Below are 26,371 nucleotides of genomic sequence, written 5' to 3' on the forward strand. Positions count from 1 at the left end.
TAATGGTTAATTATATATATATATATATATATATATATATATATATATTATATATATATACATATATAAGAACAAGTCGTTTTACCGTTAGTAGGCCTCATTCACGAAACCGGTCTATAAGGTGGGTATAAGGTTGTTGCCTATAAAATGGCGACTTAATGGGTGTATACTCTCACCCACCGCTTGCTTGACTGGTGGAGGGTCATTAGCCGAACGGGTAAGATAAAGACTTATAAATTCTTATTAAGTATGATGAATATTATAAAGTAACTAAACCTTTTATTTAATTCCCAATCTTAGTTACTTTAGGAAAAATGTGAACATGGTGCTAATCCATGGAATTCACACTTTGTACCTTACCAAGTCGTTGGTGGAGCGTGTGTGGTTAACCGGCACACTAACTTGGACTAGTAAGGATCACGAAGGGTGACTTAATGTTTGTCATAGATCAATGGAGCGTGTGTGGTTAACCGGCACATTGATTAGGTGATAATATTAAGGGTACCAAGTGAATTGGCATGGTTATTCACACCTTGTTTTGTGATCCTCGGCATCCCAGTCACAAAACTTGAAGGGCACAATCGAGATTGAAACATGTCATTGAAAAGTTCAATGAAACTCAAAAGAATCTAGTAAATTCAAATCCAATTAAAACCTAATAAATCATTTCGTTTTCGTGGTGGAAATTGGTAAATCGTCATTCACCTACCTTTCAAATATATTATTACTTAGATTACGACATCCCTCTTCTAAGTATAATATATTGTGATTGGATCCTAGCCTTAATATTACATTTGGGTGTCTTATTAAGGACTCTATATATCTAATCTAAACTTACTTTCTTTTTTCAGATGTCTTCCAACACTAATGCTTCGGGCTCTAACCCAACTGGTTCTTTCTCTCTCATGAATCTTTGTGGGAGAGTCATCTTTGATGGTTCCAACTTCATGGACTGGATAAGGAACATCAGGATGGTAACTCGTTATGAGGACAAGGAATATGTCCTCGATAAGGAGTTAAAAGAGCTTGATGAGTCTACTGCTACTCCTGATGAGATCGCTGAATTCAGGACACGTGAGAGAGATGCTACTAAGGTGGCATGTATCATGATGGCCACGATGACAGTCGAGCTCCAAAAGTCCTATGAGGACTTCTATCCTTTTGAGATGCACCAAGACCTGATGGAAAGGTACCATTAGAGTGCTCATCAAGAGCGATATGAAATAATCTCCTCCATGATAACAACCCGCATGAAGGACGATGAATCCGTCACGGCCCACATGCAAAAGATGCAAAGGTATGTGGACCGTTTGCTGAAGCTGAATGTAAACTTCCCAGAGGAGTTGGCAATTGACATATCATATGAACAAGGAGGAAGTTACCCTTAGCAAGCTTCAAGGACTCTTAAATACCGCTGAAACCGGTCTTAAGGGAAAGTCGGTTGTTACCTCTACTACTCCTACTCCAACATCTACCCCTGTTTTGGATATCGGGCAAGGCAAAGGGAAAAAGAGGAAGCACCCTTCAAAGGGTACCAAGGGAAAGTCTCTTGAAGGCTCCTCATCAAGGACCAAGAGTGGTTCTGCCACTCCTTCTGCCATTCCTAAGGATGCTGATTGCTACTATTGCCAGGACAAGGGGCACTGGAAGCGAAACTGCTCAAAATACTTGCAGGATCTGAAGGATGGGAAAGTGAAACCCACCCACGCAGGTATTTACACAATATTGTCTAATAACTCACCATATTCTAACTCTTGGGTGCTTGATACAGGATGTGGTATTCACATATGTTCTGATTTGCAGGGCCTAAGAAGAAGTGAGGATGTGGAGCACGGGAAGATAAACTTGATCATGGGGAATAGGAAGGCTTCACCTGTTTCCAAGATTGAAGTTTATACTTTGTTGCTAAATAATGGGTTAAAATTAGATTTGAATAAATGTGTGTACTCGTCTGAAATGGCGAGGAATATTATTTCCTTTCATGCTTTGTACAAACAAGGTTTTACCTTTTCGTTTGATAATGAATGTGGTGGTATTAATGCTTTCTTTAAAAATGTGTTAAAGTATTACCTTGTGATGGTGTGTATGAAACTGTGTCGATTGTAGACAACTTAGGAAATAATGTGTTGTATATTGATTCTTCTACTAGCCTAGATAAGGCATCATTGTGGCATTGTCGTCTTGGACATGTAAACAAGAAACGCATAGGCCAACTCCAAAAGAGTGGAGTCTTCGAATCATTCGACCTTAAATCGGATGATAGTTGTGAATCTTGTCTACTTGGAAATATGACAAAATCACCTTTCTCTGGAACTTGTGAAAGGGGTGAGGGTTTGTTGGACCTAATACATACTGATGTATGTGGACCATTCAAAACCGCCACAAGGGATGCTAATTGGTATTATGTGACTTTTATTGATGATTTTAGTAGATATGGATATGTCTACTTAATCAAACATAAATCAGAAACCTTTGAAAGGTTTAAGGAATTCAAATAGGAAGTAGAAAATCAATTGAGCAGGAACATTAAGATGCTTCGATCCGATCGAGGTGGTGAGTATCTTAGTACCAAGTTCCTTGACTATCTTAAGGAGTGTGGGATTGTCTCACAATTGACTCCTCCCAGGACACCACAGCTAAATGGTGTAGCTGAGAGGCGTAATCGAACCTTGTTAGACATGGTTCACTCCATGATGAGTCGAGTTTCGCTACCAATCTCTTTTTGGGGGTATGTCTTAGAGACTGCCGCCCATATCCTTAATCTAGTCCCTACAAAGAAGGTTACCAAAACACCTCATGAGATGTGGACTGGGAAGGTTCCCAATTTGGATCACATCAAAATTTGGGGTTGCGAAGCTTTCGTGAGGCGTGAAACTCATGATAAGCTTGAATCCCGAAGTGAAAGGTGTATTTTCGTCGGCTACCCACAAAAATCCTTCGGTTACCTCTTCTACAGACCCAGTGAGATTGTGGTCTTTGTAGCACGAAGAGGGGTCTTTCGTGAGAGAGAATTTATAAGCCAAGGAGACAGTGGGAGGCAAATTGATCTTGAAGAAATTCAAGAATCAATTGGTGAAGGAACCTCAGACACTAGCAATCAACCTGAGGAGGAAACTCCTGTTGAGCCAGTTGACGAGTCTGTACCTCCGAGGCGTTCCACACGGGTCAGGAACACACCTGCGTTTTATTATGGCTTTCATATTACTACGGAAGGTGATACGTTTATCAGTGATAATACACTGGTAAATTTGGATGAACCTAGCAGTGTTAAGGAAGCCATGGCAGGCCCGGAGTCTGCTAAATAGAAGGAGGCTATGGACAGCGAGATACAATCCATGTATGACAATCAAGTTTGGAACTTGGTTGACAATGTACCAGGCCGTAAAACAGTCGGATGCAAATGGATCTTCAAGAAGAAGACCGACATGGAAGGAAAAGTGCATACTTATAAAGCTCGACTGGTTGCGAAGGGTTTTACTCAGACTCAGGGTATTGATTATGATGAAACCTTCTCGCCGGTAGCAAAGATTAAGTCTATTAGGGTTATGCTAGCCATTGCTGCATTTCATGATAATGAAATATGGAAAATGGATGTCAAAACCGCTTTTCTTAATGGAAAGTTGGCTGAGGATGTGTACATGAATCAGCCAGAGGGTTTTGTCAGTGCAGAGTACCCTAATAGAGTATGCAAGCTTGAGAAATCCATTTATGGATTAAAACAAGCATCTCGTTGCTGGAATCTTTGTTTCGATGAGAAGGTCAAAGAGTTTGGCTTCTCGAGAAGTGAAGATGAGTCTTGCGTGTATGTCAGAGCTAGTGGGAGTATAGTTAGCTTCTTGGTACTGTATGTGGATGACATACTACTTATAGGAAATGATATCCCAACCTTGCAGGAGGTTAAGTTCTGGCTTGGGAAGTGCTTTGCTATGAAGGACGTAGGGGAAGCTGCCTATATCCTAGGGATAAGGATATTAAGAGAAAGGAGTAAAAGACTAATTGGACTTAGTCAGAGTACCTACTTGGATAAGGTGTTGAAAAGGTTCAACATGCAGAATTCCAAGAAAGGAGATTTGCCGATCCAAAGCAACACCAATCTGAGTAAGACTCAGAGTCCGAGTACAGAGGCCGAGATAGCTGAGATGAGCCAATTACCATATGCTTCCGCTGTTGGCTCGATCATGTATGCTATGACTTGTACCCGCCCTGATGTGGCCTTTGCTTTGAGCATGGTCAACAGGTATCAGGGGAATCCTGGCAAGGCTCATTGGACTGCGGTAAAGAACATTCTCAAGTACATGCGGAGGACTAAGGATTGGATCCTTACCCTTGGTGGGAATGATGACTTGAGAGTATTAGGGTATAGTGATGCTAGTTTTTAGACTGATAGGGATAATTTTCGCTCTCAGTCGGGCTAGGTCTTTACCTTAAATGGAGGGGCAATCTCTTGGAAGAGTTCCAAGCAGGAGACGGTGGCTGATTCGACTTGTGAATCAGAGTATATAGCAGCGAGTGAAGCAGCGAAGGAGGCGATATGGCTGAAGAACTTCATCGGAGACCTTGGAGTTGTGCCAGCTGTTAAGGAGCCTATGGAAATTTTCTGTGACAACAATAGTGCGGTTGCTTTAGCTAAAGAACCGAGAGATCATGGGAGATCCCGACATATTGACAAAAAATAGCTCTTCATAAGACACAAGATAGAAGAAGGACTCCTCGTGGCAAAGAGGATATTGTCAGATGAGAACCCTACGGATCCCCTTACAAAGGGACTGACGAGGGCTAAGCATTTTCAGCATGCGAGGCGCATCGGGCTGAGGGACGATATTAGTTTTACAGATTAGATAGATTCTCTGAAACTTGTAAAATGTAATCGACATTTGATGATGAATAAAATTGTGATTTATTTATGAGTAAGGAGTTGCTATAATTGTTAATTATTTACAATTGTTTCAGCTTTGCATGTTTTGACTTCCAGAATAATTAATTTATTCAAACCTCCACAATCAGTCATACGTCGGAAGTAGGTATGAATCAAGATTGTCATGAATTGGGTTTGTAGATGGCTAAAGGTGTTTAGACATGGCAATGGTTGCTACAACGTTCATGAGTACTCATAAGTTATGAGTATTGGAATAAACCCACGCTCACTTGTATCACTTCATGGAATTTATCTCGAGTGATCGTGAGACGGTAATATCATATAAATCTTCAAACCTAGAGATATGAGTTGTTACCTATGAGTTGGTTGTGCATTGATTGCACGTAAACGCATCAGTAACTTGATGTTATAAAACGTGCCTTTGTGTACAATTCAACAAGTAGTAGAACAAGTATATGAGTCGAAGTTTATTTGTTCCTTCTAGAAATAGAAGTGATATTTGGGCCCCTCGATGATTTTGTGTTGACCCATGTACCGGGCCCGGTCAGAACTAAATTGATGTGTTCAGTTGAGTTCTTTGACAAACAAATCGGAAATCGAGAAACAACTGCCAGACAATAAGCAAGACATAGTTCCATGTGTTTGTCCTGCTGATATCATGAGAACAGAGGATTGTATGATCACTTATCTTAAAATGGCGCTTCATAGTTCAACAGAGTTTTCGAGAGCTACGATTGCCGGTTGGTTCCTGAAGTAATAGGCAAATACAGTTATTAGACTTATCCAAGTGGGAGTCTGTTGGATAAGGTGTCTAAGTCCATAACTTATTTGGTATATACTTGACCCGACCCGGCATGGTTCATTTGGGTTGCATTTCATCCAAACTATTTATGGATAATTTTATGAGAGTTGTACACATATTATTATTAATATATTATAAGTTATAATATATTAATATGAAGTCATGTTATTTAATTAGTCTTAGTCTTAAATTAATTATGAATTAATTAAGAGATTAAAAGGAAGACTAATTAGATTGTGGGCTATTGGTTTTATATGGTGTGGGCTAACACCCATTTGTTAATGGGCTAGGCTTGTATGGAAGTCCATGGATGATCCATGGAGCTTTTAACCCATGGATCCTTGGAAAAGGAAAGGTCATGGGTTATTAAGGTTTCACCCTAATCATGTACACTATATAAGCATGCTTATGTTGCATGAAATAGCCACTAGTGTGTGTGCTTGTGTGTGGCCGAAAATTGTAGTGTGTATACACTCTCTCAAAGTTTTCCAAGAGTTTGTGGTGATTTGTGATTCCATTTGAGGCATTCACACTATTGGTGCTTGGCCCTCAAACTCCTTAAGAATCAAACTCATCAAAAAGGTATGTAATCTCTTCTAACTCTTTTATGTTTAAAAGTACCCCATGCCATGTTAGATAGGTTATGAACCTTGGAAAATTATTATTTTGCATGTATTTAGACAAACATAGATCCAAGGTTTATTAGGGTTGCATGCACACTTAGGAAATGTTAGATTTCTCAAAACCCAACAGTTAGATGTAACATCTGACTTAAGTCAGAAGGTTGAAGTTAATGCGATTGATAGTATCGCGCTCGTTGTTAAAAGAAGTTTGCAGGTAGAAATGCTACATGCGGAAATATGATTATATCACATTATAATATGAAGGAAGGTATATTCCATTTTGGAATTTGACTCTAAGAGACTTGAGTCAAACCGTTGCATCATGCGATGAGAGGTCATTAGAACATAACCTATCAATCTGTTACAATAGATAAAGGACAGTATTTATCCTAAGAAGAAGAAGGAGTCCACAATAAGGACTTATTTGGTAACTTGAAGGTTAAGATTGAAAGTACAACATAGTACGATAAGCAGATGCAAGATTGGGCATCTTCTGCAGTCAAGAAAGCCATAGAGTTAAATACTCTTTCGAGGAAACATAGAAATTACGGTTATTACCTAGGATGAAGAGATAGCGTATGGAATCATTATACAAGTTCTATTTTCGTTGATGATTTCGGGACGTAATCATCCTAAGGGGGAGATAATTGTAACGCCCGTAGATCCGGGCTAGTCAATTTAGAGACGATAGGCGTTAAAAATGAATTTTTGATGAAAGATTATTTAGAATGAATAATCTTAACTAAGTTTTAGTATATGTTACAAGGTTTCCGTGCATATAAAGAACGCCGAAATCCGAGTTATAACTTGTCGAAGTTTCGCGACAGAACCGGCACGACGCTGAATGACATAAAAAGTGAATTTACGTTAGAGTGATATTTAGCCTTAGCGATATAAATGAAAGTCGTAGAGTTCGTTAAACCATGAACGTGCATAAAAAGAACGTCCAAATCTGACTTCGTATGAGGAAGTTATGATTTTTCTAAGTTTTGACTTAGCGGTATGCAGCCCGAATGCTCGATTTGAGACCGATCGGTTTTTAGCCGAAACAATCTAAATGAGAATCGAAGGTCTCGTTAATAGGAGTAAAACGATAAAAATATAGGCGAAAACGGACATCGGATGAAGAAGTTATGAATTTATAACGGAATTTTCCTATCCCGGCCTACTAAAAATAAATAATAAAAATAAATTCAAAATTAGCCGACATAGTATAAAAGAAAGTTGTAGATCGTAGTCTCACCTACGCGTGGGTATAAAGAACTTCGAAAATGGAGTTCGTATGAGGAAGATATGAATTTTTTAAGTTTATTAAATAATTAAAGTATTTAAATTAAATAAAAATTCGGATATTATCCAAAGGGGGGGAGTCATCGGGCTTATCCACATTACGCCCAGCGTAATGTAGATTTACGCCCAGCGTAAATGAGCTTCCAGCCCCCTATAAAAGGGTGTCGAGGGCAACCGACTTCCTTGCCCATTTCTTCCCGTTTTCTCGCGTTTTTGCATCGTTTTTCGTGCAAGAAACATCCCGAAGCCCCGGTATCATTCCCGAGCCCCGAAGCAAGTTCTGAGCCCCGAAGCAAGTCCCGAGGCCCCGAAGATCCCAAGGAGTGCGATTCCCGAGCCGAAGCTCTGCCCGCGAGGAGCCCGATTTTTGTGAAGATCTTTCAGATCTACCAAAGAATACTACTTCTACAAGACGTAGTGCTGTCCGATCATCTTCTAATCAAGTGAGTGTGTGGTTACTTTCTTCTAATGCATAATTATGAAGTATTTTATACGAAATACGTGTTATGTGTATAATTTTGTTGTTATGTGTGTGAATGTATATTCACTTTCTTCTATCTCATAGATCTGATTTATTCTCTATGAAATACGTGTTATGTAGGTATGCCTCATCTGTTATGTGGAATAGGTATTGAATGAGAATGTTATACATGTTTTAAACTATGTATAAAAATATATATTTTTATCTACTAATATGTTGGGTAGAACATGGGTAGATATTTGATGTGTGATAAACAGATGAGAGGCCCCGATGTTGTTGTTGTTGATCTAGTTATTCAGCGAGTATGGATTAGACCAAGAGGTTAGTTTTAGATCCGGGAGTATGGATCAGGTAAAGAGATAAAACTTGTTATTAGTCCGGGAGTATGAATTAAGACTAAGTTAATTGTCCCTAGTCCGGGAGTATGGATTGGGCACAGTTATTCATCCGGGAGTATGGATCAGATCAGGATTAGGGTATAGTTAATTGTCCTTATTCCGGGAGTATGGATTTGGTACAATTATTGATCCGGGAGTATGGATCAGATCAGGAGGTTAGTTTTAGATCCGTGAGTATGGATCAGGTGAAAAAGGTTAGTTTTAGATCCGTGAGTAGGGATCAGGTAAAGAGGAAAATTTTAGATACGAGAGTTTAGATCGTGTCGTTGTGAGGATCGATGGGGTGGAATAAGAGTTGCCTTTATATGGTGAAATTGTAATAGTTTGAATGTTCTATATTTATAAATATATGATATAACATTGTGGGATGAAAACCCTATATGCTCACCAGGCTCCCAAGTCTGACCCACTCAGTTTTCTTTGCATTACAGGTAATGGCACAAGAGTATAAGTTGGTGGACTTGACGAGAGATTTTGGATTATAGGCCAGTAGTTATGAATAACTATTGTAATGTCTATTTTGTTCTGTTTATGCTTTTGGTCTGTATTGAACATGACATCCCGAGATTTTGTTATATAATGAAAATAAATTTCTTTAAGGAAATGTTTTGATAATTTTTATCATATTTTGTTTTGGGAACAAATTCTGCAACTGTTTTCTTTAAAAGATTACTTTGATTTTATAAAACAAAGCATAAACAAATCGGTCTTTTCTGGCCGTGAAAATGGGGATGTCATAGATGATATATTGGGTACAAAAAAAGGAAAGTGACCAAATGAGAACAAACTCAATAGTTAGTTACCATCCTTAGTCATTTTCCCCAAAAAGTTAAATGAAATTAAAGTTGCAAAAGTATCAAAACTGCAACCTTCTTAGGCCATAACATACATGAAGAGCGTTTGAGAGGGGTAACCTAGTCAAAACATGGTCTATGCTATGCTTACGGTGGTTAACTGTTAACAACTCTCTGCAAAAGGATATGATTGTGTATGAGAGTTATATTTATCAGCATAAACGTTTACCTCAAGGTATATTATGGTGATGTGTCTGCGAAACCTGCATGATCTTGTACACATTGATGTTGTATATTATACCATGAATTTGATCTTAAAGCCAAGTAATTTGTAGACTTGTCTATGATCCATGGTACGATAAATCATTTCATTGGAATTGTAAATGTAGTCATGAAATATACCTGCTCAATCAAGATTGGTATAATAAATATAAAAGTGCATTACAAAGTTGTACATGTATGAATAATGCTCTTTCGTAGGTTATGTTTTAAAGAGAAGCAAAAATGAATCTCATAAAGTCATTAATATAAGCAGAAAATGACATGAGATTTTCTGTAAATGAATAAAGGGAAAATAAATTAGGAGGGTAACCAACTGTTGAGTTTGCTCTCATTTGATCACTTTTTTTATACCCAATATACCATCGAACTTGTTTGTGTTCACCATAACCTTTTTGACCGGTTATCACAAGTGATAGTCGGTCAAAAGGGTTATGATGAACACAAACAACAAATTTGATGGTATAATGGGTACAAAAAAAAATCAAATGAAAACAAACTGAATAGTTAGTTACCATTCAGAGTCATTTCCTCCTCAAAATGACCATCAATCCAAAATAATCCAAAAAAAAATAAAGGTTTTGAACAAACCTCGAAAAAAATACATAGAACATTAAACATTTTTATAGTTTTGTCTGTTTTATAATTTTTGTTCACCTTCGAATAAAGTCAAACCGAACGATGATTTTTATGAGTAAACGATGGTGGGCCTGCAATGGACGTTATCCTTGGTGGGAAGTGGGAAGGGTTCTTATATTCGAATATTTGAAAAAGGAAAACAAAAAGGAGACGCCTCCATTACCACCAATTTCCCTAATACGTCTGAAACCCCTGCTGCACGCCTGTTCTTACCTCTCCTCTAGTCTTCTCTTCACCGCCGCTGTTCAATAACCCTAATTAGTACTATCTAGCTTTGGAGTAGGTAAACTCTCGCTTATATGCATGATATATGGATGTTAGCTTTAGTAATTCTGTTAATTAATTAGTTTTAGAAGCTGCGATCATGGTTTGATTAAACAATTTAGAGATTTATGTTACTTTGGTTCGCTTGATGTTACTTTATTTGTAGACGTGGATTGTACATGTTAATTTTTAGGTCTGGTTGACTCTAGGTTTTATGCTGAAGTTGTGTATCGTCATCGAATCAAAGTTAGGTGTCTCATGATCCATACATCTGTTGTTAATTGATACTTAAGATTGAAGATATAGATACAATAAAAGAACAGGGACACCGATTTCTAGAACAGTTTTATGTTTGACTTGGGTTTGAAGAATCTGAATAGAGAATTGACAAACTTAGTAAGCACTACAGAATACAAATAGTGTGTTTTTGATAAAATAACAACATATTTCACATCAAATTTGCATCTAAAACTGAAAGATTTTAGATCTGACTTAAATCTCTGAATGATACCACTTCTAGGAAGTAAGCATATGTTTGACAAATGATGTTAATTAATGATTTCTAGGGTTTACAGTTTATTTTTTTGAAATATGAGAGATGATAGTGATTTTGGGTTAATATTTTAAGTCTACTTGATCAAATATTTATACTCTAGTAATGGTTTGTGGATTTGGTTGCAGGAATGGAAGTCAATGGGAAGGATGATGATTTGAAGACACCACTTCTGCAACCCTCAGATGCTGTTGTAATTGATATTAAATCAGTCCATAGTGTCAATCAAGGGATTAGAACCATTACATTCAAAATAGGTGGCATAGAATGTGCATCATGTTCATCATCCATTGAATCTTTACTTCTGGATCTCAATGGTGTTCAAAGTGCCATTGTGTCACCACTTCAAGGCCAAGCTGTAGTTAAATATGCTCCAGAACTTGTTGATGTAAGCTCCCATTGTTGCCTCATGTATTAATTCTCAAAGACATTTTTTAGCAAAAGTATAATACTATAATATCATGTTTTCAGGTAAAAGCAATCAAAGAAACAGTTGAAGATGCAGGATTTGAAGTCAAAGAATTTACAGATCAAGACATTGCAGTATGTCGACTCAGAATCAAAGGGATGATGTGTACAAGCTGCTCTGAATCAGTTGAACGTGCTCTTTTAATGATTGAAGGTGTAAGAAAAGCTGTTGTGGGCTTAGCTCTCGAAGAAGCAAAGGTAAACTATGATCCCAATGTTATAAACCCTAATCAGATAATTGAAGCAGTGGAAGATTCCGGATTTGGAGCGGATCTCATAGGGTCTGGAAACAACGGGAACAAAGTTCATATAAAACTCGAAGGTATTGTTTCTGTAGAAGACATGAATGGAATCAAGAATTCCCTGGAATCACTAAGTGGTGTCAATGATGTTGAGATTGATGTGGAAGGATGTAAGGTGAGTGTTGGGTATGATCCAGATGTGACAGGTGGCAGGTCAGTTATACAGTTTGTTCAAGAATCGAGTACTCATTATCAAGCAAGTTTATTCATTCCCGAAAGAGGAAATGAAACCGAAAAATCCCATGAGATTAAAATTTACAGAAATCAGTTTTTATGGAGCTGCTTGTTTTCCATTCCACTTTTGATGTTTTCTATGGTGCTTCCGATGATTCCTCCTTATGGGAATTGGTTAAGTTATAAACTTCATAACATGCTTACTGTTGGAATGGTTTTGAGATGGATCCTCTGCACACCTGTCCAATTTATTATTGGTAAAAGGTAAGGTTAATTTTTTTTTTCTTCTTTAATTTTTTAATGTAAGTAATATATACTTAATCTATTTCAACACAGGTTTTATGTGGGATCATATCACGCACTAAGGCGAAAATCTGCAAACATGGATGTGCTAGTCGCACTTGGCACTAATGCAGCTTACTTCTATTCCGTATACACATTAATAAAAGCCCTAATTTCCGATGCATTTGAGGGACAAGATTTCTTTGAAACAAGCACAATGTTGATATCATTTATTCTCTTAGGAAAATACTTAGAGTCAATCGCTAAAGGAAAAACATCCGATGCTTTAGCAAAGTTGACCGATCTTGCTCCAGACACAGCTTGCCTTTTGACCATGGATGATTCCGGAAACACCATTTCAGAAACCGAAATTAATTCCCAATTAATTCAAAAAAACGACATTTTAAAAATATTCCCCGGAGCAAAATTTCCTGTTGATGGGGTTGTGATCGATGGTCATGGTTACGTGAATGAAAGTATGATCACAGGCGAAGCTATTCCAGTTGCTAAAAGTCCCGGCGATAGGGTATGCATCTTTACATATTTACATATTTACCCCTCCCCCAATTTTTATCTTTTTTTTATTTTAATGGATATAGGTTATTGGTGGAACTGTGAATGAGAATGGATGCTTGTTGATTAAGGCAACTCATATTGGATCAGAAACTGCACTTTCTCAAATTGTTCAAATAGTTGAAGCTGCTCAGCTTGCTAGAGCTCCTGTTCAGAAGCTAGCTGATCAGATCTCAAGGTTTTTTGTACCTGCGGTCAGTTTTCTTTGCACAAAATAGCAACGTACTTTTACTCTTTTTATACCAAGTTTGACCTGAAAAGTCAACGTTGACTTATTTTCAGGTTGTTGCAGCTGCTGTTGTGACATGGCTAGCGTGGTATATTCCTGGAGCACTTGGAATTTATCCCAAAAGTTGGATACCAAAAGCGATGGATGAATTTGAACTTGCATTACAATTTGGAATTTCAGTTTTAGTTGTTGCATGTCCTTGTGCCTTAGGTTTAGCCACACCTACTGCAGTTATGGTTGCCACTGGTAAAGGTGCTACACAAGGTGTGCTTATCAAAGGTGGAAACGCACTCGAAAAAGCACACAAGGTAGGTGTGATAAAAAGAAAAAGACTAAATTGCCCTTTTTCTTTCCCCCCCTAAGCCACATTCTATTAACATAATTTGGATCATGTAGGTTAATACAATCGTATTCGATAAAACGGGGACGTTAACATTTGGAAAACCTAAAGTCGTGAATGACGTCATCTTCTCCGGAATTGAGATCGAGGAGTTTTGTAATATTGCGATTGCTGTAGAGGCGAATAGCGAACACCCGATAGCAAAAGCGGTTGTGGAACACGCGAAAAGCAAACTGTCGAACCGGGAGTTTCGAAATACCGGTTCAGTGGTGAAGGATTTCACGGTCCACCCGGGGGCTGGGGTGGGGTGTAAAGTCGGAGAAAAAACGGTGTTTGTTGGGAATAAGAAGCTTATGAGGTTGTCTAATGTGGTGGTTGACGTGGAGGTGGAGGATTATTTTACGGAAAATGAAAAACTGGCTCGCACGTGTGTTCTTGTGGCGGTTGATGGGAAGGTTGCCGGTGGTTTCGCCGTCACTGATCCGGTGAAACCGGAGGCGGCGCCGGTGGTTTCGTTTCTCCGGTCAATGAATATTGATAGTATTATGGTGACTGGTGATAACTGGTCGACTGCAACCGCCATTGCAAAAGAGGTTGGGATTCAACACGTGTTTGCTGAGATTGATCCTTTGGGAAAAGCCGACAGAATAAAAGACTTGCAGGTAATTACAAAATTGGTCCCTGTGGTATCTCATTTTCAACAGTTTAGGGCCAATAGATAAAATTTTTTAATGTTGGTGTTTTGATATGTTAGGCAAGAGGAAAAATAGTTGCGATGGTGGGAGATGGAATAAATGATTCGCCGGCGTTGGTTGCGGCGAATGTGGGGATGGCGATTGGGGCGGGGACTGACGTGGCTATTGAGGCGGCTGATATAGTGCTGATTAAAAGCAATTTGGAAGATGTTATCACTGCCGTTGATTTATCTAGAAAGACTATTTCTCGGATTCATCTTAACTATGTGTGGGCCCTTGGTTATAATGTGCTTGGGATGCCAATTGCTGCCGGAGTTTTGTTTCCGTTCACTGGAATCAGGTTGCCTCCTTGGTTGGCCGGAGCTCTCATGGCGGCTTCTTCTATCAGTGTGGTGTGTTCGTCGTTGCTTTTGCAGACTTACAAGAAGCCATTTAAGTATTCGAAATGAGAAAAGGTTTTGTTAGTTTTGGTGTGTTTGCATAAATGCTCCTAATAAGGATGGAAATGTATTTAATTGTTTAGAAATATAAATTTTATAAGTAATAGACAAAATTATAAAAGTGGTCCTTGTAGCTTGTTATTTTTTTTGGTTAAGATAATTTTGGAAAATTTATGGATATCTTTTTTTTTTTTTTTTTTTTTTTTTTTTTTTTTTTTTTTTTAGAATTTTGTCTTTGAAAATTCTAAAATATCTTTTTTATTCTTTTAATTTTTTTTCACATAATTTAACAGTTTTATCATTTTTATTGAAAGAAACTAAAAATAAAGTCTCACCCCATCACAACTTTTCTCTCTTTCATTCTTTCATACACAAAATATCATATTGTTAATTTTGATGACACAAGAGAAGAAAACCGACTTGGATAACACTAGATTAGACTTGTAGATTTGGGTCGAAATCTAATTTTGTGTGTCGGTACTCAATATTCTAAATCACGAAATTTGGGATTCGATACCCTGGGTACCGATGCTACTATCGAAAGTTGGTATTGTATTCGGTACAAATACCATAGGTTTGGTACTCAATATCGTTTTTTCACCAATTTTGATACTTGATATTCCCGAGTAACTAATTGGTATCATGTTCATCCTTACCGTGAATGCACAAACCCACAGTTTCAAATCGAAAACCCACAAACCTAAGCCGAAAAACCGACATATACAGAAACTAAACCTATATGGGTTTTGAAACCATAAAATTCGAATTTTATGGGTTGGGTTCAGTTTTAGCCAAATAACTGACTCATGTTCATCCATATTTGACGATCTTCTTCCCCGACCTAGTCCTCTTCTTTTTCGTTTGAATTTTTATGGAGTAAATTGTGGTATTGGCAAATAAGAGATAACTAATGCTCTTGGTCTTCTTTATTAGCCCAAAAACTCATATAGGGGTAAAATATGAGAGAGAGAGAGAGAGAGAGAGAGAGAGAGAGAGAGAGAGAGAGAGAGAGAGAGAGAGAGAGAGAGAGAGAGAGAGAGAGAGAGAGAGAGAGAGAGAGAGATTCATTTTATTAATAAAAGTGGTAAAATAATTAATAATAGGAAAAAATAACTGATAAAATAGACATTTCAAATTTTTAAGACATTTCAAGTTTTTAAAAACCAAATCCATAATAAAAAGTAGAATAAAGATAACAAAAATTATAATAAAGTAGGCCCAAAAGACCAAATTCATTTCAAGGTTTGGATCTTAGCTAAACAAAATGAAAAACAATATGGACTATTTTTGTAGTTTTGTGAATATTAAGTTACTAATAACAAATATATTAGCAAAAGACATTATTTATTTGAGACAAAACTTCATAAATGGTTTTTTAGATTTTAGGTTTTTGTTCTTAATATTTTTGGTTTCATAAAATGTCTGTTTGATTGTAATTTCTATTGTGGTTAGTGTTGACCAATTTAGAATGAGATTTTTTTTACCTTTTTAATTTCTTTTTAATTTTTCTTTAATTAAATCTATTTAAAATACATAAAAAATAAATAGCAACCCTGCCGTGTGATTGTATGTTAACAGGAGAAAAAGACAGCTTGGAAAACTCCACAATAACAATATAATCGTGAAGTAGGAGAGATGAAAAGATAAGAATTTGCAAGTTGAAAAGATAAAATCTGATATGCTTAATTTACATATTCAACTTCATAGTACAAATCGATCTCGGACACCGAAACCGGTGGCAGTGGTGATGGGTCGCCGTTCCGAGAAGAGTTAAGGAGGCGGATAAGTATTAAACACGAATTTTTGGGTGACCCGTTGTTTCCTTTCGGGAGTTTATCAACAATGCAATCGTCGAAAGAACATCACTTTCTGAATCACTTTCAGGAAAACAAAAAGAAAAATAAGGGGAAAAAGGAAAGGTCTTTGATTTATGCTGTACAGTTGATTGGAGATAGTGTTTTACAAATCTAACAAACTACTTCAACATTCCTCCTCGAGATTCCGGTTAGGATTCCTATGTTTCGGTTGTACATGACGTCGAACACCCTACTTCACCTCTCATATTTGTTCAATAAATTATTTTGGATATGAATTAGATTTGAATTGTTAAATATTTTTTAGATTTGATTCATCTCCTATTGGTGAGTGGTAAGAAAATTTTATGGTTGTTGATTATTTATAGAGATTTTTGTTGATTTTGTGGTTTTCAACATTTATAGAGGGTGTTGTTGATTTACAGAGGAAAGTTTATTTATTTTTTTGTTTATTAAACGAATATTAGTTTAAGAAAAATACAAAATAAATTTTTAAAAAAGGTATAAAAATGTTTTTATGTGGGTAAGGAACCAACCACATTACAGATTAAAACTATAGGACTTTCCATGCGACGAGATGGGTTAGAACTAAAACCTAAAATTTGGAAAACCATAAGGACCATTTATGAAGTTGTCTTTTTTTATTATAAAATTATAATATAGACTAGGGGTGAGCATGACAAGGTTTTCGACTAAAACCGAACGCATCAGTTTTTATAACTTTAAAATCGTAATGTGTGGTTTTCAAGTGGTGCAGTTTTGCGGTTTTTCCAACAATGTGGTTTCAAGTGGCGCAATTTCGATTTTAAACCGAACAATGTAATGGTGAAGTTTTAATATCGCAAGAGACCATAAGTGAAATATTTTTTGATTAAAATTTTAGCATTTAGCTCTTTAACCAACACGCTTAGCCTAGAATTATGAAACATTTTTTTTACCTTTTTAGCCCACACTCAAAAGGTTGGTGAAATCATAGTCTTGGTCGACAAACACAATCATAACTCAAACTTCTAAATTATTATCAGTTATAATGATGTATTTTATATTTTTATTTACCAACTAAAACAATTACTATCTTAAACATCCATTATAACATAAAAGAAATAATGGATATATATATATATATATATATATATATAGTGGTGTGGTTCAATTTCTAAGGTAAAACCGCACCGCACCGACTTTAGCAGGTCTTTATCAAATTAAAAACCTCTCCATCGGTTTTTGTATTGGTTTTTAGTTTTTCAGTTTTGATTTGTTACGGATTTTTTTAGATCGGTTCGTTTTTACCCATCCTTAATATAGACCTCTAAATTATGATTTTGATTTTTACATATATGTTTTTTTAGTAGAAATTAACAGATAATATATTAATTTTAGATGCAATTTGACCTTAAGTTATGACGAGCTACATTGACATTTCTTTCATTGCATGGTAAATATTTTGGTTGGACAGAGAAATAAAAAATTTGTACTTAGAAGAAGAAAATGTGATGGGAATGAACCAAGAAAAAAGTTATGATCGAAATAAATCAAAACAAAACTTGTTTAAAAGGTTAAACTCAATTATGTTACGATGAGGATATGAATTAATATAAATTACTATAATTAACCATTTTGAAAGAATTCTGTTTTATTATTATTTTAGATATCCACAGATAGCAAAAATATTGAATGTAAACCCGCTAGAAGGAGGGCTTGAACCTCCGACCTTGTGGTTAACAGCCACACGCTCTAACCAACTGAGCTATTCCAGCTTTTGTTTTTGTCTCTTAAAAGAGATTACTTGTAGATGTAGAAAACAAAAAGTGTGAAAAAATTTATTCAAATATTTGAACATTGTTCATCGTCCTTATTCTATAAAAAAAGTTAAAGACTACTTATTTAATAGTGCTGGTTTTTAAATCTGTACTTAATCAATTGATTTATTAATTTTTCTTTGCTCGTTATCATTCCTATTTAACTTCCTCAAAATGGTATATCAATGAGTCTTTAGTGACGTTTACGAGGAGATTACAAGAATATGGTTGAAGTATCCATACCCCTAACATTTTACATACTCCTAAAGATAAAATTCCTAACATTTTAAAAGAAATTCAATGTTAATTACCAAAGTGTTACATTCAATTGTTCAAATAAGTAAATATCTCATGCTCAATAAGATCTCTTCTAACGTCCTTCGACTTCTTAATCTTCAATATTCCTAATAAACCCTTACTAACATGAAAATATATCAAGCGTAGTAAGTTAGACTTAAAAATCCAATGAGTATAAGTCGGTGTTAGACATTATCTACTCTAATAAATGAATATTTTTTTAAACCATATGTCACATTCTCATTCGATTTGTCAAATGTTATTTTGAATTAATTTTTTTCCACATATCATTTTATGGGTTTTCATATTTTATTAAATTTCACATAATATTTAATGTAATAATTATAATAAATGTGGTAATAAATTGATATTAATTTCATTAATGGACTTACCTTCTAATTTCAAAATTCTCAATTTAAAGCTCCTTAGTTTATTTATTTATTTATTTAAATTTAAAAGATAAAAAACACATTTCAATTTTAATAATTCATTATTTTTCTTATTTTCTTATAAATTCGAAGTTCTTAAATATTTAGACCTTCATATAATTTTTTTTTTAATTAACATATGTAATACATAGGTCTCACAACTAGTATGAATAATATTTAACGTGTAGCATCTCACTTCCCTTTTTATGTGTGGGTACCTCATGATGCTTACACGATCGTGTAAAACCCTTACACAATCGTGTAAAGCGTCTGGCACATTAAGAGAACATGTTTTACACCATATACTTTACAACATATAACTTCTTCATACAGATTCAGATCTTGATGAATTTTATATCTACATAAATGTCTCAAAGCCAACTACAAATTTCTTGTAGAAAACATCCACCAAAATGATCTACATTTTTAATTAGGATACAACAAACTTAATGGCATATAATACTTTTAACATAACAACAAAAAAGTACATGTATTTCTATCACTCTGTTATACGATTTAACAAAATACCCTTTGTAATGACTAGTAGATTTGGTTGAAGAGGAAAGAACTTATGGATATTTAGAAGACACATTGACCAAATAGTAAGATATTGTTATTTTGATCATTATATTTTGATTATGTTACTAAACCCTCATATGTTTCAAACTCTAAAAATCTTAAACTATTTAAAAGATTTGAATGTTTGAAACCTTATCTTCAAATAATTTTTTCTTAAATGATTTGAAATTTCATTTAAATGATTATTTTAAATTATATGAAGGAGGCTTCATGCAAAGATCTTTGCTTTTGGCTCCCTTTCCGTGACAACCCGAAATTTCCTTTCTGTACAACATACCAAGTCAATAGAAGTCAGAACAGTTACGGTTAATTTTCAGACTTTTTGGAATAAGTTTGAGTATTCTATGATTAACACTTTAGGAGATACCAGGAGAGAGGATGCCCTAGGGTTTATTGTGCAACAATAACATTCCATAACTCCACGAAATTGGAGTTTACGACCCAAACATGGAGTTTACGGTCGTAAACCACATGGGGTATATATATGGCCCTTAGCCATTTTTAGTCATTTGTTCCATTTTCGACTAGAGAAAAACCCGATTCTCTCCCAAGGATCTTCAGTATTTCGTCCCAAATTGTAAGTGCTTCTATCTTAGAGTATCATAGAGCTTATTATACGTCTATACATCAAGAAATCACGAGGAAACACCAAGATCAAAGAGTTTACGGCCCAAGAACACCTTGGACCGTAAACCCTTCTTTAAGGGCCAAAAGTATGCCATAGTCCCTTCCTTTCCTTGTGAAAATAGTCTAGACTCATACCTTAATGTGTATAGGACTTGAAAACACAAAAATACCATGGTCCATAAGGGTTTACGGCCGTAAACCCAAAGGGAAATGGTCTTAGGGCCGTAAACCCCTCAAATGAGGGAAATGGTGCCCTTACTTCTTCCTTAGGCTCATACATCAAGTGGAAACACTTCTAAGGACTTATAAGGCTTCAAACCAACAATTGATCAAAAGATTAAGAGCTTACGGCCGTAAACTCCAGGTTTTACGACCGTAAACTCAATGGGTTATGGTCTTTAGGGAGTAAACTCATAAAAGGGGTTCTGTGGAACCCTAAACCCAATAGCTTTGTCCTACAACAACTTAGATGCAATTTTTGGGACTTATAACACTTATATAAGGTGTTTAGCATGTCCTAGGATGTCTTAACATTGTCAATTGGTAGTTTAAAGACTAATTGGATGCATATATGTGTGATGATATGTTAACTAGGATCATTGAGTGTGTACAAGTCCTCACTTGACACCTAGCATCCTACCTTATCTGTTCATCCAAACCATCAACTACAGGTGAGTTCATACCCCTTAAACAATAATACAAGTAGAAAACAACATGTTATAGATTCAATCGCATATGATTTATAACTATGTTTTCAACCAACTGATTTCATATACTTCAAAATGTGATACATGAAAAGGTTTTCTGTCTTAAAATATTTTGGTATCAAATGAATTACTTTGGAAATGTTTTATAAAATGACATCAATTCATTGTTATTTATTGTTCAAAACTCTTAAATGTTTTACAAAACCTCTTTCTTGATCAAAACTATATCTATACACTTATGTTTATATATATATATATATATATATATATATATATATATATGTGTGTGTGTGTGTGTGTGTGTGTGTGTGTGTGTATTGATATGATAGTTTTCATCCTACATTCAGTTCCCACACTCTTGAGTAGCAAGGGGATATAAACCTTCTTGGATATCAAATACATTCCAGTAAACTATTATAGGGATAGTTTAGAGGATACAAAACATTATTCCTATTACACGGAATTACACCAGAGTCAGTTCATTCATGAGTCTATACTAAATGCTATATGAAGAGATACACTTACATGGATACTTGTACCTAGATACTATATGATGAGATACTATTACATATTATACATGTAGATTAGTTATGTCTATCCTAGTACAAAAGGATACTAGATGGGACTAACCATTCCAGCACACAACTGTTAGCAATAGGGGTAGTGAACATCTACGGATGCCTACGGTTAATACTTATACTATGGTACCTTTACGGGACTAACCATTCCTATGCCCTGTTGTTAGCTACATAGGATAATGAACATCTACATACGTTCAAGGTTAATACTATTCGACAGTCACGATGTCGAGTTTATCCTAATACAAAAGGATAATACTTACATGGCTATAATTTCCCTATTACTTTTATTTTGTGATACATTCACATAAACGATGAGGTAGACTATATTTATTGTTAATAGTAGTCATACAAGGGAAAAACAATCTTTGTTACTTTCAAAACATTCAAGTCTTGGTAGAAGACTACTTTCATACTAGTAGGAAATATGAGATTTTCTAGGGTTTTCATACTTATATCAAATGTTTCAAAGATTTACATGGCATTCATAACAGCTTTCCAAAATAGAGTAATGACACTTAAATACTTATGAATTCACCAGCTTTATGATGATCTACTCTCTTTCAAAATAACTTGTATTCTCAGGTCACCAGTAGACAGGTACGATGATCAGGTTTTGAGAAGACGGAGCACAGACAAGACTCGTCTTTTATTTTGATTACATATTTTGGTGTCTTATTACTATCAAAGAACACACATGTATTAAAACTTTACTTTTAATGCAATGAATGATGTTGTTGCTTGTTTACTACTTTACATTGTTATGATACTTCACATGACGTCCTCCACCCCTGAACGTTTCCACCGTTATTGGTTTTGGGGTGTGACACTTTCACCATAAATCACATTAATTCTCCCACACCATATTTGGGGACTGGTTATGGTTGAAAAGAGTCTAATTTCGATTTTTACCCGTTGGTCATGAAAGTCACTGTGTTAAACCTACATGGTCATTAGGTAGGGTTAGATGTCATTTTGATGCATCGTTTGTATTAGTTTTTATTAGTGTTTTGCATTGTATTTTATGAATTTGTATTTGCATTAGTATAAATAATGTTCAACTCATTATCGCTAGAATTCTCGTATTACTCATGTTTTCATGTCGTTTTCAAATATTTCGAGTAGAGCGGTGATTTGGAAGCATCTTGGATGCATAATTGAAGCTTAGTGGAGGTAAAACACCAGAAAAAGATGGAACATGGGTTGAATTTGCTGGAACTGAAGAGTTCGCATCTGAAACACGCCTTTTATGAAAAACATGATCGTGTTTTTCACCATGTGATCGTGTTTCTCCTTCGCAACTTTTCCAAGACAAAAATCAAATTTCGGGACTTCGTGGAGTTTAAAGGATCGCGTTTCTCCATAAAATATGATCATGTTCTTGTCAAATATGCCTGAAATAGCATCGTACTTCATAAACGCGAAAAACGAAAATTTTTAGACTTCGAAGGAAAACCATGATCTTGTTTTTCCCAAAGGAACGATCACATTTTTTAAAAAAATCGTGTTTTTATGTTGTGGGTGTTTATTCTAGTTTAAAAATAAAAAATTTATTTTGAAAAATGGGACGTTATATTATGTTCGTTAATGTCTATCATTTGTGATGGTTTTGTCATATTTAGCTTTTATGAGGTCAAGCAGGTAATTATGTCATGTGGCTACCACTTTGGCATCCGACTAGGTAAATTGTCACGTCAACTTTTTTGGCTTTTAATAAAAAATATAAAGAAGGGAGAACACAAGGTGTAGGGTACTGAAATTGCCACTTTCCCCAAAGAAGGACATAGACTTAACCACTAGCTTGTAGTTAGTGGTTTTGTGTAATATGTTTCACGCCTGTTTATTAACTCTATGTATACTAAACCTAGAAAAAACTAATATGTTGCATGTCTGTTTATTAACTCTGTGTATATTAAACCTATAACAAACTTGCAACAAACCCAACATCTCAATCTATAACAAACCTATAACAAACCTATAACAAACCCAACTTCTCAGCCTATAACAAACTTGCAACAAACCAAATCCATCAGTGCAATATCTTTAATCGATCAATCATTTAAACCAAAAAATCTTAGAACAAAACCTAGATATGCATTGAGACCTAATCGCAAAAAACCTACACATAATCAGAGGCGTCAAACACAAGCATCATCGAATTTATGATTCGAGAAAAGAGGGAAAATTTATGAATTCGATTGTGTTAGTGTTATTTGGTTTCATAATTGAGAAAAGAGGGAAGAAATACATGTTTTTTTCCGCTGAAGTTTTCAATTTCTAAGTGTGATTTGATTTATAATTCGAGAAAAGATGGAAGAAATAAAGAGGAGAGTCATGCCTTTTCCCCAGAGGTTTTCCGAGCAAGGGTCTCTCTTTTGCTTCTTGATTTGCAGGAATGGCATGTAACACCCGTGAATTCAGGCTAGAAATTTAAGGGATTTTAGTTATGATTATTCATTTTATTGAATAATTAAAATCCTCAAATAGGATAATTAAAAATAAATAAGATTTTATAACATATAATATGTGTTTATATAAACGTTATTTGTATATATTTATTGTGTACATGTTATACGGATAAGTATTATGGTGAATATTTGTATAAAATGTTGTTATAAACTTATGGAATAGTGATAATAACATTTATAATTAAAATATAATTTGGGATAAAATAATCTATATAGAAGTTGTAGTAATCGTGATTATAAACCCGTCGAGTATAAATAACGCCAAAATCTAAAGTCGTGTGAAAGAGTTATGATTTTTTTGAAGTTGCACATATTTGCTGTAAAATATGAAATGAAAATATATTACTTGTTAGCCAAAGTAATGTAAACAAGATTTGATGTCTACATAATTAAGAAACCGTAGATACATAGAACGTCGAGAACGAAACTCGTATTAAGAAGATATGATTTTCGCAAGAGATTTCAAAATGTACTATTTATAAAATATAAAGTGAAACTAGAATGTGAATTAGCTGTTGAGATTTAAAGGAAAGTTGTAGTACTCGGAAATACGAATTTGTGGATATAAAGAACATCGAAAACATAAATCATATGCGAGAGATACGATTTTTTGAAAAAACGAGAAAATACTCGACAATTAAAGAGCTCTCAAACCCCCCACCTACCCGGGATGACATGGCAACACCGGAGAGCGCCAAATGGAAAATGAAGAACCCATTCCCCTTACGAACTCAATGATGATGTGGCCCAACAGAAAAAAGGCATGTGGACAGGCGCAACGCAATTTTCGAGGATTTCTATATATAGGCCAATTTTCATCCTCTTTCTCACATCATTCACTCTCAAACTTCTCCCTCTCCCTCCGGGTCTGACTTTATGAGTTTTCAAGTATCTTAGTGGGGTGTTGCAACATCAGAAGTCCCGATATAAAAAAGTATTCATTGTTGAAGTTATGCTCGTGAAGTTTCCGAGTTTTCGCCAGAAAAACATATAAGGTGAGTTGCACTTACTACACTTGTTAAGTGTAACTTATATTTAAGCTTATTATCGTTGTTATGAATCTATAAATAAAATTTATCAGTAACTCCATTTATAATACTGATTGATCTACTTACGTGAATGATGTCTAGGGAAGATCTTAGTGAGGTGTTTAAAGGAGATTTTCCAATCAATATATTTATATACCAAACGGATCCTACCTCTACTATGGTCTTATTTGGTCATTACATCTAATATTCCTTAGAATTAATGATGAATATGAGATATTGTTAATATAGTCTCAAACAATACAAACAAATGCTAAGACTTAGTAATGTTTGTATTTAGGTCGTTTAAAAAGGAAAGCGAAAGTGTTATGTAATGAGCTAACCTAACCGCAATTCTTCCACCTTTAATTAGGTGAGTACGTAGTCAATTTCATGAACACGATACTAATAAAAGATCTATTATTTAAAAAGTATTAAATACTAGTTTATTACTTATAAGTGTACTGATACTGAATGTGTATTATCTGGAATAAACTATCAAGTGTATATCTGATAATGTTACATGACTTGTATAGTAAGTGCATTATTACTTTTATTAGAATGATTTTTAATAAAAATATTTAAGATCAATTGAATGCTTATATATTAACATAATGCTTATTGTCCGGAATATGTGTTAAGTGTATATTTGGTAATTTTACATAAAATCTTAATAAAAGTATTATTACTTAAAAAATTAAATGTATACCAAATGTTTGAATTTTGTGCTAAATGTATACCTATATAATGATAGTATCGCATAAACAGAAAATTGTATTGGGAGTTGATTACAAATATTGTAGTCTTTTCTAGTTATAATCTAAGACTTATAAATGATGCTTAGTTCAAAATAAAATAAGCAGGTAGTATCATTCTAGGGATGTGTGTGAGATTGGAACGTAGAGTATAACTATGTTATGTGGCGCTATCACATGTCGGGTTACATACTTGAGTTACTTGTAAACTTATGTAGTTATGTTGGGTAGTGAAGGGGAGTGAAAGATAAAATAATGGTGTGAGGCCACGATTAAATTTTTACTATTGTACCACCGGGACTTGTCATCTGGCAAAGTATAGATAACGACCATTGACTATTCTAGAAAGTCTTGTGGAATGCTAAGAAATTTGCTATTTGTAGATTTAATGAATCATACACACACACACACACACATATATATATATATATATATGTATGTATGAGGAAAACAGATTGTATGTTCATTCGGGTACTCTATCCCCTCAAGGTTGCCTTTATTGACTCAATTGCTAAGGAATCACCAAAGCAACATAGTTTACTCGTTGCTTATGGATATCCATTAGGTTAGATCTCAAGGGATCATTGTTATATGATCAATGTGAGAGAATCGACGGGTTTGGTAACTAAGGGTTAAGGGTATAGTGTCTTATAAATATTTATGTTGTGTGATATATCTATATTCTTTGGTAACAATTAGTTTTGTAGGATTATTATTTATGAGTAATTTTCATAGTAATATTATGGGATTGAAAACCTTATGTGGCTCACCAGGTTCCCAAAGACGACCTAC

General features: G+C 35.1%; 1 protein-coding gene and 1 non-coding gene across 3 annotated transcripts; one reads left to right on the top strand and one right to left on the bottom strand.

Annotated features, from left to right (window-relative positions):
- The first annotated feature begins 10,306 nt into the window (after window positions 1-10,306).
- LOC145037015 (copper-transporting ATPase HMA4-like) lies at window positions 10,307-14,643 on the top strand. 2 transcript variants are annotated; one of them, XM_078985565.1, is made up of 8 exons: window positions 10,307-10,465; window positions 11,128-11,387; window positions 11,471-12,207; window positions 12,280-12,751; window positions 12,825-12,992; window positions 13,081-13,335; window positions 13,424-14,029; window positions 14,122-14,643. In XM_078985565.1, exons 2-8 carry the CDS (start codon window positions 11,130-11,132, stop codon window positions 14,509-14,511), a joined length of 2,886 nt encoding a protein of 961 aa, XP_078841691.1. In that variant the 5' UTR covers window positions 10,307-10,465; window positions 11,128-11,129; the 3' UTR covers window positions 14,512-14,643. The 2 variants fall into 2 exon arrangements, with proteins under 2 accessions (XP_078841691.1, XP_078841697.1); XM_078985571.1 differs by having other exon boundaries at window positions 10,307-10,461.
- Window positions 14,644-17,999: 3,356 nt separating this feature from the next.
- TRNAN-GUU (transfer RNA asparagine (anticodon GUU)) lies at window positions 18,000-18,073 on the bottom strand. The gene has a single exon. It is a non-coding gene; the product is annotated as a tRNA-Asn (tRNA).
- Window positions 18,074-26,371: the final 8,298 nt, after the last annotated feature.

This window comes from Lactuca saligna, chromosome 1, assembly GCF_052625555.1.
Source record: "Lactuca saligna cultivar CGN05327 chromosome 1, ASM5262555v1, whole genome shotgun sequence".
NCBI lineage: Eukaryota > Viridiplantae > Streptophyta > Magnoliopsida > Asterales > Asteraceae > Lactuca > Lactuca saligna.

What these genes read in the sequence shown, in the direction of transcription:
- LOC145037015 (XM_078985565.1), top strand. Translation starts at nt 11,130, where the DNA reads ATGGAAGTCAATGGGAAGGATGATGATTTGAAGACACCACTTCTGCAA. An exon ending in ATGCTCCAGAACTTGTTGAT is followed by an intron (nt 11,388 to 11,470) that starts GTAAGCTCCCAT and finishes TCATGTTTTCAG; the next exon opens with GTAAAAGCAATCAAAGAAAC. An exon ending in CTAAAAGTCCCGGCGATAGG is followed by an intron (nt 12,752 to 12,824) that starts GTATGCATCTTT and finishes TAATGGATATAG; the next exon opens with GTTATTGGTGGAACTGTGAA.